Raw genomic sequence first — 10,692 nt, forward strand, 5'->3', positions numbered from 1 at the left:
AGGCTATTATAATACAATGTCATTAATCAATATATTAAGATAACCTATGTTATTTAAATGACTAAAATAGCCTATAGACAATAATGAGCAATAATAGGCCTAATTCACCACATTGCATAGGATGATGCGATGACAAATTCAAGCGCGGCTTCACCTAATTAATTATTCATTTGTTTAGTTATATCATTTATAATTTGAATTATACAAGAAGAACACCAATAAACTTCGGGTAATAAAAAAAAAATAATGGTTTTATTCATTAGCCTACATCAGATCGGATTTTCTTTCTTCAGGAAACAGGCAGACTAGAAATAAATAGCAACACAGAAGCGAACAATAAACGATAGAAATGGCAAAACAAAAATTTAATAATTAATCCAAATTTTGAACAATTATGAGTAACATTAGGATAAAACGTCTAAATATGATATTGATCGCCGTCAGATGCTGAGCCGACAGGACGCTTTACTTATCTCCCCACCATCAGACTCTCAATCGCTCATGGCATTTAGTGCTTCTTATACATCTTCAGCATTCATAAATCCCCTTCTTTTACTCATTTTGTCTTTATTTATGAAACTGATAGCCGCTAATTCAGTGAGTGAAAGGTGTTGCCTAGCAATGTACTATGTTAAAACATAAGCAGCACGAAAATGACAGCGCGAACATACAGGCATTATATAGCGGGTAAATTTGACCCACGCTGGCGCTTATAGGTATAAATGCCCCGTTTTTGATCTGGTTTTAACCTTCGGGTAATAATACAAAAAAAAAGTTTTATTCAATAGCCTACATCAAATTGAAATTTTCTTCAGGAAACAGGCAGACTAGAATAAATAGCAACACAGAAGCGAACAATAAACAATAGAAATGGCAAAACAAAAATTAAATAATCCAAATTTTGAACAATTATGAGTAACATTAGGATAAAACATCTAAATATGATATTGATCGCCGTCAGATGCTGAGCCGACAGGACGCTTTACTTATCTCCCCACCATCAGACTCTCAATCGCTCATGGCATTTAGTGCTTCTTATACATCTTCAGCATTCATAAATCCCCTTCTTTTACTCATTTTGTCTTTATTTATGAAACTGATAGCCGCTAATTCAGTGAGTGAAAGGTGTTGCCTAGCAATGTACTATGTTAAAACATAAGCAGCACGAAAATGACAGTGCAAACATACAGGCATTATCCACCTTTTTCTTCAACGTGGAAGTAAGCCTATAGGTGAGACTTCCGGTTCATTAGCCGCTATAGGTAAATAACGAGGAGAATAACAACGTGCAGTAAACGGTAAAACTGTTTGCACTACAAACCAGTGTGTTCATAATTAAGCTAATACATTAAAATAATATAAGACACACCAACTTTCAATATCAAGCAGCAAAACTAACTGTTTTGTTCAGCTAAAAATAGCTGGATGGAGTGGACGCAGATGAGACCGGAAGCCAGACCCATAGAATTTACAAATGGCCGCGCCCATTTTTATGACAAGAAAAAGGTGGATATAGCGGGTAAAATTGACCTGCGCTGGCGCTTATAGGTATAAATGCCCCGTTTTTTTATCTGGTTTTATCTAAACAGTTTTTAACAACAGGGGATTGTAAATCACACAATTTTGGTAAACATCAGTGACCAGGAGAGTTGAATGTTTTATTAAAAATATTTGATGTAAGTTTTAAAAACAGCCACGGGTAAAGTTTACCCCGTGGCGGTTCTAGTGTTAATGGACAACTAGGCTATATCAGGGAAAATACATCAGCACAGTCCGGCGCAGAGAAAAGAAAAAGCCTGAGAAGAAGCCTGTGCATCACTTTTAGGTATACGTTCATAATCCTGTGAAACTTTTTTGACTGTTGACGTTAGTAACGTGTTTTAATGTTGGTAATAATTTCACCACCACCAACAACGCATTTGACTTAATATTAGTTTCCATGACTTAAAATGTATTATATAAAACAACGAGGCGATTGGTTATAATTAATAATAATCATATGGTTTCATTGAATAACACTGTTAAAATACATAATGTAATACAAAATAAACAATTTACATTATTACAAATGCCTGCAAAGGGCACTAAAGGCCTGATAATTGCTGTTGTTACACTTATAGGACGATCAAATCCTTGTTTAATATTGACCAAACATTTAATTCAAATATCCACTTAATTTTTAATTTTTGGCCACCTTTTTGCGATAGAAATGCTACAGCCTCTTTAATTTCTTCAACAAAAACATGTGGACATCACATCCCTTACCAAAATTAACCATGGTTATCGTAGTAAAACTGCTTAATTTTATTTTGTGTGATTTCTGAATGCTTGAGACTACAAAATCAATCAGACAACTGTATTAATAAAATCATAGCTATAGTTAACTGTCTAGAGCTACAATTGTAATTTATAAATAATACAATTTAATTACAATTTATTTATTTACTTTTATATTTCATTAAAGTTCTGTTTTGACCCCTTATAGTATTTTTTTTTTTTTGAGGGAGGGGCACAACAATACTATTCTGCTTAGGGCACCCATTTGGCCAGCAGCGGCCCTGGTGGGTCATCTTACCCCAAGGGTCTGATTTGATCTTTTTACTAAATAAATACTATAATTTTTACTTCACAAATCCAATCCTGTTGACCTCATCCCTTCTTTCTCTTTGTCTGTCCATAATTAGAGGCAGCAATTGTAATTAACATGAAACAAACAAACAAAAAACTCTACTTGTAACGTCTAATCTTTGTACATTTTGAAACCACTCTGGAACATTATATCACAGCTTGTCTCATGTTACTGCATGTGTAGGATGAATTGCTTATTATGTATTTTTCATTTATAAGTAGCTTTGGGTGTCTGCTAAATAAATAAATGTAATCCATAGATTCTAGATAAATTAATGAGATTTTCTCTCATTAATTTGTTGGACTGCGCCAATCTTTATTTGTAGCTTGTGTTTATAAGACAAGACTAAATGATCTGTTAAATTTGTTCAATGTTCTATGAGTTTAATCTCTGAGAAACTGTTTCTGTTTGTTCTGCAGGTGTGTTTGGTGCTGAAACAGATGAAGTGAAGTCAGTGTCAGTGATGAAGGGGGGTTCTGTCACTCTAAACGCTAATCTCACTCAAATACAGGAAATTAATAAGATAGTGTGGAGGTTTGGAGTTAAAGGTCCAATCATTGCTGACAGTTCTGAAAATGTTACCTTGTCAAATAACACTGAGATATTCAGATACCGACTGCAGCTGAATAATCAGAATGGATCTCTGACCATCAAGAACATGAGAACCAAACACTCTGGACTTTATGAAGTACAGATCAACCACAACACTGGGACCTCATATAATAAGTTCAATGTTACTGTTTTTGGTGAGGATACTTTTTTTAGTAAGTTGTTTTCAAATGTGTATTACTTAATAAATGAAATTGAATTAAACTGATTTTTAAGGTGCAGCTACAACGTATTAGTTACACTGTGTTCAGTAATCTTACATAGTTTTAGTTTCACAATATCACAGTCATGCTGTTGTTCTGAATATCATCGCAGCTGGGATTGGGCCGCAGGTGATCACATGACTGATACTCAGAACAGCAGCATGATGGCAAGTGTGATGTTGATTTTATACAACAGCTCTAGAAAGATTCAAATCGTTTGAAGAAATGATTGTTCATCAGCTGTCTGTAATTCAGATGACGTGATGTCCTAATCATGAGGAATCAGATTTTCCTTTTCAAATAAACTTCATGACATTTTACGTTAACTTTCAGAGCTCAAAACGTCTTTCCCAGAAGAATTCTTAGCTTAAAATATGTGATAAATACGCACTGTTCTCGGATTTCTGATAATAATGTTACACTATTTTAATTGTTTAATCTTCACTACTGTTTTAATGTTAAAATGAAATTAACGATCATTAACAGAGATGTAGTTATCAGATCTTCACTCAGGTTATGCAGTGCTGATGTTTAAAGTGTTTGTTCCTGTCTCTCTTTATCATTACAGTACCAGGTCTGTCTCCGGGTGCTATTGCAGGAATATGTGTTATTGTTTTGCTGGTGCCTGCAGCTGCAGCTGCTGTTGTTTTTTACTATCGCAACAGAATCTGTGATCTACAGCATTTAATGGGTAAGTATTACAACTCATACAGCAAGTGTAAAATGAGCTTTATCATGCCACAGTAGAGTTTAAATGTATAATATGATTTTCCATAGTCAATAGTTATTTTTGTTACCACAAGATCTGCTAATGATTGTTTTACTGCAGTATTTAATAACATCTGTGATCGCACAGGTTGCACAAGACCTAAAATCATAATCCTGCTCTCTTTTGTCCATTTTGAATTTTAGCTGGTCTGCTTGGGCTCTTCATATCACCTCACAGATGTATATGTAAAACAAGAAAAAGATATGTCATGTGTCAATGAATCTATCGCCTCTTATCTGCTCATTAGTTTTAGTTGTTTATGCTTACTTAAAGGAATGGTTCAAGCAAAAAAAAAAAAAAAAAGTCAAATGCCATCCTACTGAGCTCTCTCTCTCTCTTTTTAATGCCACAATAGTTAATAGAAACATTTCTGTTAAAGGACCGTAATAGTATTGTAATTGACTGATGAGCAAAGAGGAAGATTTTCACCAAATAACCACTTTAACTGCACATTCAGTTGTCAAATAATAAAAAAAAAAAAATGGTGTTGATCATCTCTAATGATCTACTATTTTTTCCATTTCTATGTGTGCTGATAGGACAAGAACCAGAGATCTCTGAACAAATGTTAAAAGAGAGTAAGTATTACAGCTGAAACGGCAAAACAGAGTTCTTATGTATGAGTGTTCATATTCGGTATTTCTACGTTTTTTTTTTCTTCTTACCACAAGTTCTGTTTGCAATTTAATGCAATAATTAATATAATGTGTGATTGTCCAATACTGAGTTGCATGGCATTAATATACTAATTTCTGTTAAAAATGCAGAATTGACCACAACTACATCTTAGTTCACAGAACTAAGGGCAAGGCTGAGAAATGTAGCATGAAGCTTGCTATGGCTGGTTTGAGGTTTGTGTGGGCTGTCTGACTCACAACTGTTGTTGTCACTGTTTATGGTTTCATTCAGCTTCTTCTTTCAGACACTATTACATAAACTCTGAAGATGGAGATGCACTGGTGTTTTTTTTTTTTGCTTTAATGCTTTTGTTTCCTACCACTGTAAGTGAGTTCATCTATCACTTCATATCTGATCATTAGTATTACTTTATTTATAGAAAGTATATATATAAGATATATTGCATATAGAAAAAAATTATAATTTAGAAACATTTACTAAAATATGATTATTTATAAAAATATTAGGTAACACTTTAATATAGGGACCAATTCTCACTATTAACTAGTTGATTATTAACAGGCCTATTATAAACATATTGCCTGTTTATTAGTACGTATAAAGCATTTATTCTGCATGACCATACGCTACATCCCTAATCCTACCCAATACCTTAACTTAAAGGGGACATCAGAAGCCCATATTCCACAAGTTGGTACGATTCTTTGTGGTCTTCATGAAAAGTCTATAGCATACTTTGGTTTAAATTTCTCAATGGTAGTGTAAAACAACACCCGTTTTACCTTGTCAAAAACAGCTCTGTTCACAGCGACCTGTTTCGGTGCATGTGCCTTTAAATGCTAATGAGCTTCTGCTCACCCCGCCCCTCTCTTCCACGGGGTGAGCAGCTGTTCTCTGAGACTGTAAACTTTAGCCACGTTCGTCAGAGAACTTTGCTAACTAGCACATTATTAGAAAAGGCGGTTTGCAAAGATTCATAAAAAAAAAAAGCTTACACTCACTTCTTCTGTAGGTGAAGCTGGATCACGAATGATTCACGTGAACATAGACACGTTTATGTAGATCGGGGGGCGCATCCTCTGCGTCTTCAGCGGCTCAGATGTCGGGAGTAAATGACGACTGCTGTGTTCATTATTACATCCAACAACAGAACACCTCAATCCTTCTGTTCACCCCGCCCCTCTCTTCCACGGGGTGAGCAGCTGTTCTCTGAGACTGTAAACTTTAGCCACATTCGTCAGGGAACTTTGCTAACTAGCACATTATTAGAAAAGGCGGTTTGCAAAGATTCATAAAAAAAAAAAGCTTACACTCACTTCTTCTGTAGGTGAAGCTGGATCACGAATGATTCACGTGAACATAGACACGTTTATGTAGATCGGGGGGCGCATCCTCTGCGTCTTCAGCGGCTCAGATGTCGGGAGTAAATGACGACTGCTGTGTTCATTATTACATCCAACAACAAAACACCTCAATTGCTTAATCTGAGACATTCTTGTCTTCCCCTGCACTGGAGTCGACACAATGGCGGACAGCTCACTTTGGGCGGGTCTAAGGTAAGACGGACTTGTCAATCAACTATCGTGGGAGCGGCCTGTGCAGATACGTCATTCTGACAGGAATCTCAAAACAGCTTGATTTGAGAAAGGGGATTTTAAAATAGGGATTTAAAACAAAAAAAAAACACTGGGTGGATTTTTATCATTATTGGGTGGATGTGCACACACACTTCCAACACACATTTATGTTCAAACAACTTGTAAAAGTGAATTTTGCATATTAGGTGCCCTTTCTAAACATGTCAATGGTAGTGTATTAAAAAGAGCATCGTGAACATTTTTCAAAACAAATTCCTTTGAGTTTCACAGAAGAAAGAACGTCAAACACCTCAATCGCTTAGGAGTCATTCTTGTCTACACCTGCTCCGGTGTCCAAACAATGGCAGACTGATGACAGCTCACTCAAGGCGGGTCTATGGTAAAATGGCAATGCCCGTCAATAGTCATGGGAGAGGCCTTGGCCTGTGTGACATCCATTTGCCACGAATCTGTGAACAGCTTGATCTGAGAAAGTGATTATGATTTTTGGGGATTTAAAAAAACACTGGGTGGATTTTTATCATTATAGGGTGGTTGTGTACACACACTGCCAAGACACATTTATGTTCAAACAACATGTAAAAGTGAATTTTGCATCTGATCTTCCCTTTAACAACTACCTTACTAACTATTAATAAGCAGCAAATTAGGAGTTTGAGGCTAAAGTCGTAGTTAATCGTTTGTTAATAGCGAGAATTGGACCTTAAAATGAAGTGTGACCAAATATTATTTAGATTCATTATTTATTCTCCTTCAACTCATTTGAAACCTGCATGCTGTTGTTTTTTCTTTTTTTATATCTTTTTTTTTTAAATTTTTTCGGCAGAACTCCAAAGGAAAGATTTTGATTAATCTTAATTTTTTCTGTCTCAGAGATGAAAGTCAAAGTCAAGTTTGGAATGACATGAGGGCAATTAAATAATGTCAGAATTTACATTGTTGGGTTAACTAAATGTTTTTTTTTTATTATTTATTATTAATGAAGGAATATTAACAGTATAGTTGACATTTCTGTGGAAATATCCTTTGCTGCCTGAGTGTATATTAAATATACCGATTACCGATTATTAGAAGCATGTAAAGAACCACACATCTTCATCTACATTCTCACAATTTCATTTCTCTTTTTCTAGGTGCTGCTGTGACAGATGAAGACACGATCACTGAACAACTGTGCAAAACATGTAAGTATTTCAACTCATATAGCAAGAGTTTAACTAATTTAATTTGTATTATTAAAGGGGGCATATGATGCGATTCAAAATTTTTACTTTCTCTTTGGAGTGTTACAAGCTCTTGGTGCATAAATAAGATCTGTAAAGTTGCAAAGACTAAAGTCTCAAATCCAAAGAGATATTCTTTATAAAAGTTAAGAGTCAGCCACACCTACCTAAAACGGCTCGTTCTAACACGCCCCCACATATCTAGGTCACTATGTGGGAAGATTTGCATAACGCCGCCCAAATGTTCACGCAAAGAAAGAAGGCGTAACTTTTATTCTCGCTGTAGTTTTGTTGTTTCCGCCGCCATGTCGTAAAGACGCTGTGTGCTTCGTTGTGAAAGTCTTTTATATTTAAAGAGTTTTTATATTTTATATATTTAAAGCGAGTTTTTTTGGGCAGTGTAGAGTAGGGCTTGTTGTTTGTCATTTCTCCGATCACAAATGCAGACATGGTTTTATGTTTATGCGGCGCGATGCAACGCAATGCGTAAAAAGACAGTATAAGTCATTATAATCCATAATTATGTCCCCACTGGATGCAACGAATGCCTCGTTTATAATGGGTTTTCATGTTTTTGAATCATGACCCCTTTAAGACACAACATTATTGTAAACTGTTATCAATTATTATAAAACGGTTAGTTCCGGTCCTTGATTCTGATTGGTTGAGCTGTGTTCAAAGCTGTTGTAAATTACTCTACAAACATACACCTTTGTTTACTTCTGTGTGTTGCTCGGCAACCACTTTGTTGGAACCACAACTGTTTCTGAGGAACTACATTGTTTGGTGGAAGAATACTGTTTTTACTTGTATCATTACACTTTATTTGCTCTGTTTTATTCTGTGAAACCTTACTACGTATATGGAATAACCATTTTATAAAAGCAATAAGCCTCGTGAAGCCGTGGTTTACAATGAATTTATAACAGCTAAGGAGGTTTTAGGCACTCCGCTTCGCACTGTGCCTAACAACATGTCAATTTGCTCATTCACTTACATTCTCCTCATTTCTCTGTTTCTGTGTGCTGCTGTAACAGATGAAGAGAAGACGGTGTCAGTAATGGAGGGAGAATCTGTCACTCTAAAAATTGATGCTGAAATACAGGGAGATGATCAGATCCTGTGGACGTTTGGACCTCAAGAGACTCTCATAGCTGAAATCAAAAGCGAAACCAGAGAGATCACTACCTTTGATGGTACTGATGGGAGATTCAGAGACAAACTGAAACTAGACAAGACTGCATCACTGACCATCACAAACATCACAGCTGAACACAATGGAGTCTATAAACTACAGACCAGCAGCAGCAGAGGAACCTCGTTCCAAAGATTCATTGTAACTGTCAGACGTAAGAATCTTAATTTTTTTCAGTATAATGATCACATTTCTTTATTGGCGGTTAATTCAGACATTAAGCTTGATAAATTACCATAAAATTGGCAGATTGAGTTTTCGATCTGTTGAGTTGACTGTTCACACAATCAACAGACATACTGAACATAATTATTTAGAAATTACAAACATTTGGAAAAATACTCGTAAGACATGATAACTGCTATTCATATCAGATAAGGTAAAATTATGGAAACTATTATAACACAGTTTATTGGTAAACCGTAGTAACCATTTAGAGATTGATATTTTTACCAGCATAATCAGTGTTTTGTGGACGTAGTCAATGTGATGCTTTAAAAGTAAATTGTTTCTAAAAAGCCAAACCCATGTTGATTACTGTGTTATGGTACAGATACTGTTACTTTAGCAAACTCTTTTCGGTTTGAGGTTCATTTGTTTTTGCTTGAAGCTACTACAGCACCTTCCATTGCGTTTAGTAGTAGCTGATTTTCTTTCCTTTATTTACAGATGTTACATAAACATGCACAGATGAATGATAAAAGTATACAGTTTCCCCACAGTCTTTCCTGTTATTTTGAAAATATGTAATGCATGTGTGAGACGCAAAAAAAAAAAAAAAAACCTACATGAGCACAGTGGTCAAAGATGTTTTGCACCAATCCGGATTGCCTATGCAAGCAAGCAAAAATGAATGAGAAAATATGTCATAAAATACATGAGCAGGGTTCATACAGTGCATTAGCATGATGCAACACAGTATATGCAACACTGAAACGACCTGTTTTTAAGGGGTGTGTCATTTATGGCTCGTCAGGAATCGGCCACTGTTATAATTGGCTAACGTCATTGCATAGGAAACAGTATCAACTCCCCGTCCTCGCTTTTGCATGCGTTTTGACAACATAATCAAAATAAAACGGTAATTTCCAGACAAACCATTATTAAATCATTTACTTACGAATTGTGATGCAGCTGCAGTCAGATCTAGTACCGCTTCATCTTTCAACAAGTGTTTCTTTTGTCAACTTTCTATGACACTGTGCCTCGTTTACAAAACAAAATGCTCTGATCAATCCTCAGACATGATCCGGGATGCCATTAAAAATAAACTATCCACTTGTTTCTTACGCTGGGATCCTTCTGATGAACGAGCCGTTTAAACCAAACGTGTCAAAGCGAACGTTCTTTTACTCCATTTGTCCTATTGACGACAGACTTAGGCCCAATCCCAGTTCTATTTTATACCCCTTCCCCTTGTCCCTTGAAACAGAGTGCCAAGGGGTAGGGGTGAAAATATTTCCCTAAGAAATGGGACAACGCCACTATACCGTTACACATCATCATATGTCGTCTAGCTCCTACAATACACACACCTATACTGGTGTGCAATAGAGCCTTTAATTACCGTTATATATTAATGCGCTGCTTACTGACACACACACGCACACACCGATAAAATCGCTGTTTTTTAAGTAAACTCACTCATTGTAGAGAGAGACGCACAGACGTGCGTACATGCAACTTTCAACTCTCTCTCTCTCTCTCTCTCTCTCTCTCTCTCTCTCTCTCTCTCTCTCAAAGATTCTATATATCTCTCTCTCTCTCTCTCTCTCTCTCTCTCTCTCTCTCTCTCTCTCTCTCTCTCTCTCTCTCTCTCTCTCTCTC

The 10,692-nt window shown here is 36.0% G+C and overlaps 1 protein-coding gene across 2 annotated transcripts in view; it reads left to right on the plus strand.

The window, feature by feature from the left end:
* LOC107667495 (uncharacterized) overlaps positions 1-10,692 on the plus strand; it is a 21,129-nt gene that overhangs the window by 2,364 nt on the left and 8,073 nt on the right. For both annotated transcript variants that reach the window (XM_016459167.1, XM_016459168.1), the window contains exons 2-6: positions 3,049-3,375; positions 4,010-4,132; positions 4,750-4,788; positions 7,581-7,631; positions 8,708-9,019. In XM_016459167.1, the coding sequence (XP_016314653.1) occupies positions 3,049-3,375; positions 4,010-4,132; positions 4,750-4,788; positions 7,581-7,631; positions 8,708-9,019 (852 nt within the window). The remainder of the gene's footprint in view (positions 1-3,048; positions 3,376-4,009; positions 4,133-4,749; positions 4,789-7,580; positions 7,632-8,707; positions 9,020-10,692) is intronic.

The sequence above is a fragment of the Sinocyclocheilus anshuiensis genome, unplaced genomic scaffold (assembly GCF_001515605.1).
Source record: "Sinocyclocheilus anshuiensis isolate Anshui unplaced genomic scaffold, SAMN03320099.WGS_v1.1 scaffold1779, whole genome shotgun sequence".
NCBI lineage: Eukaryota > Metazoa > Chordata > Actinopteri > Cypriniformes > Cyprinidae > Sinocyclocheilus > Sinocyclocheilus anshuiensis.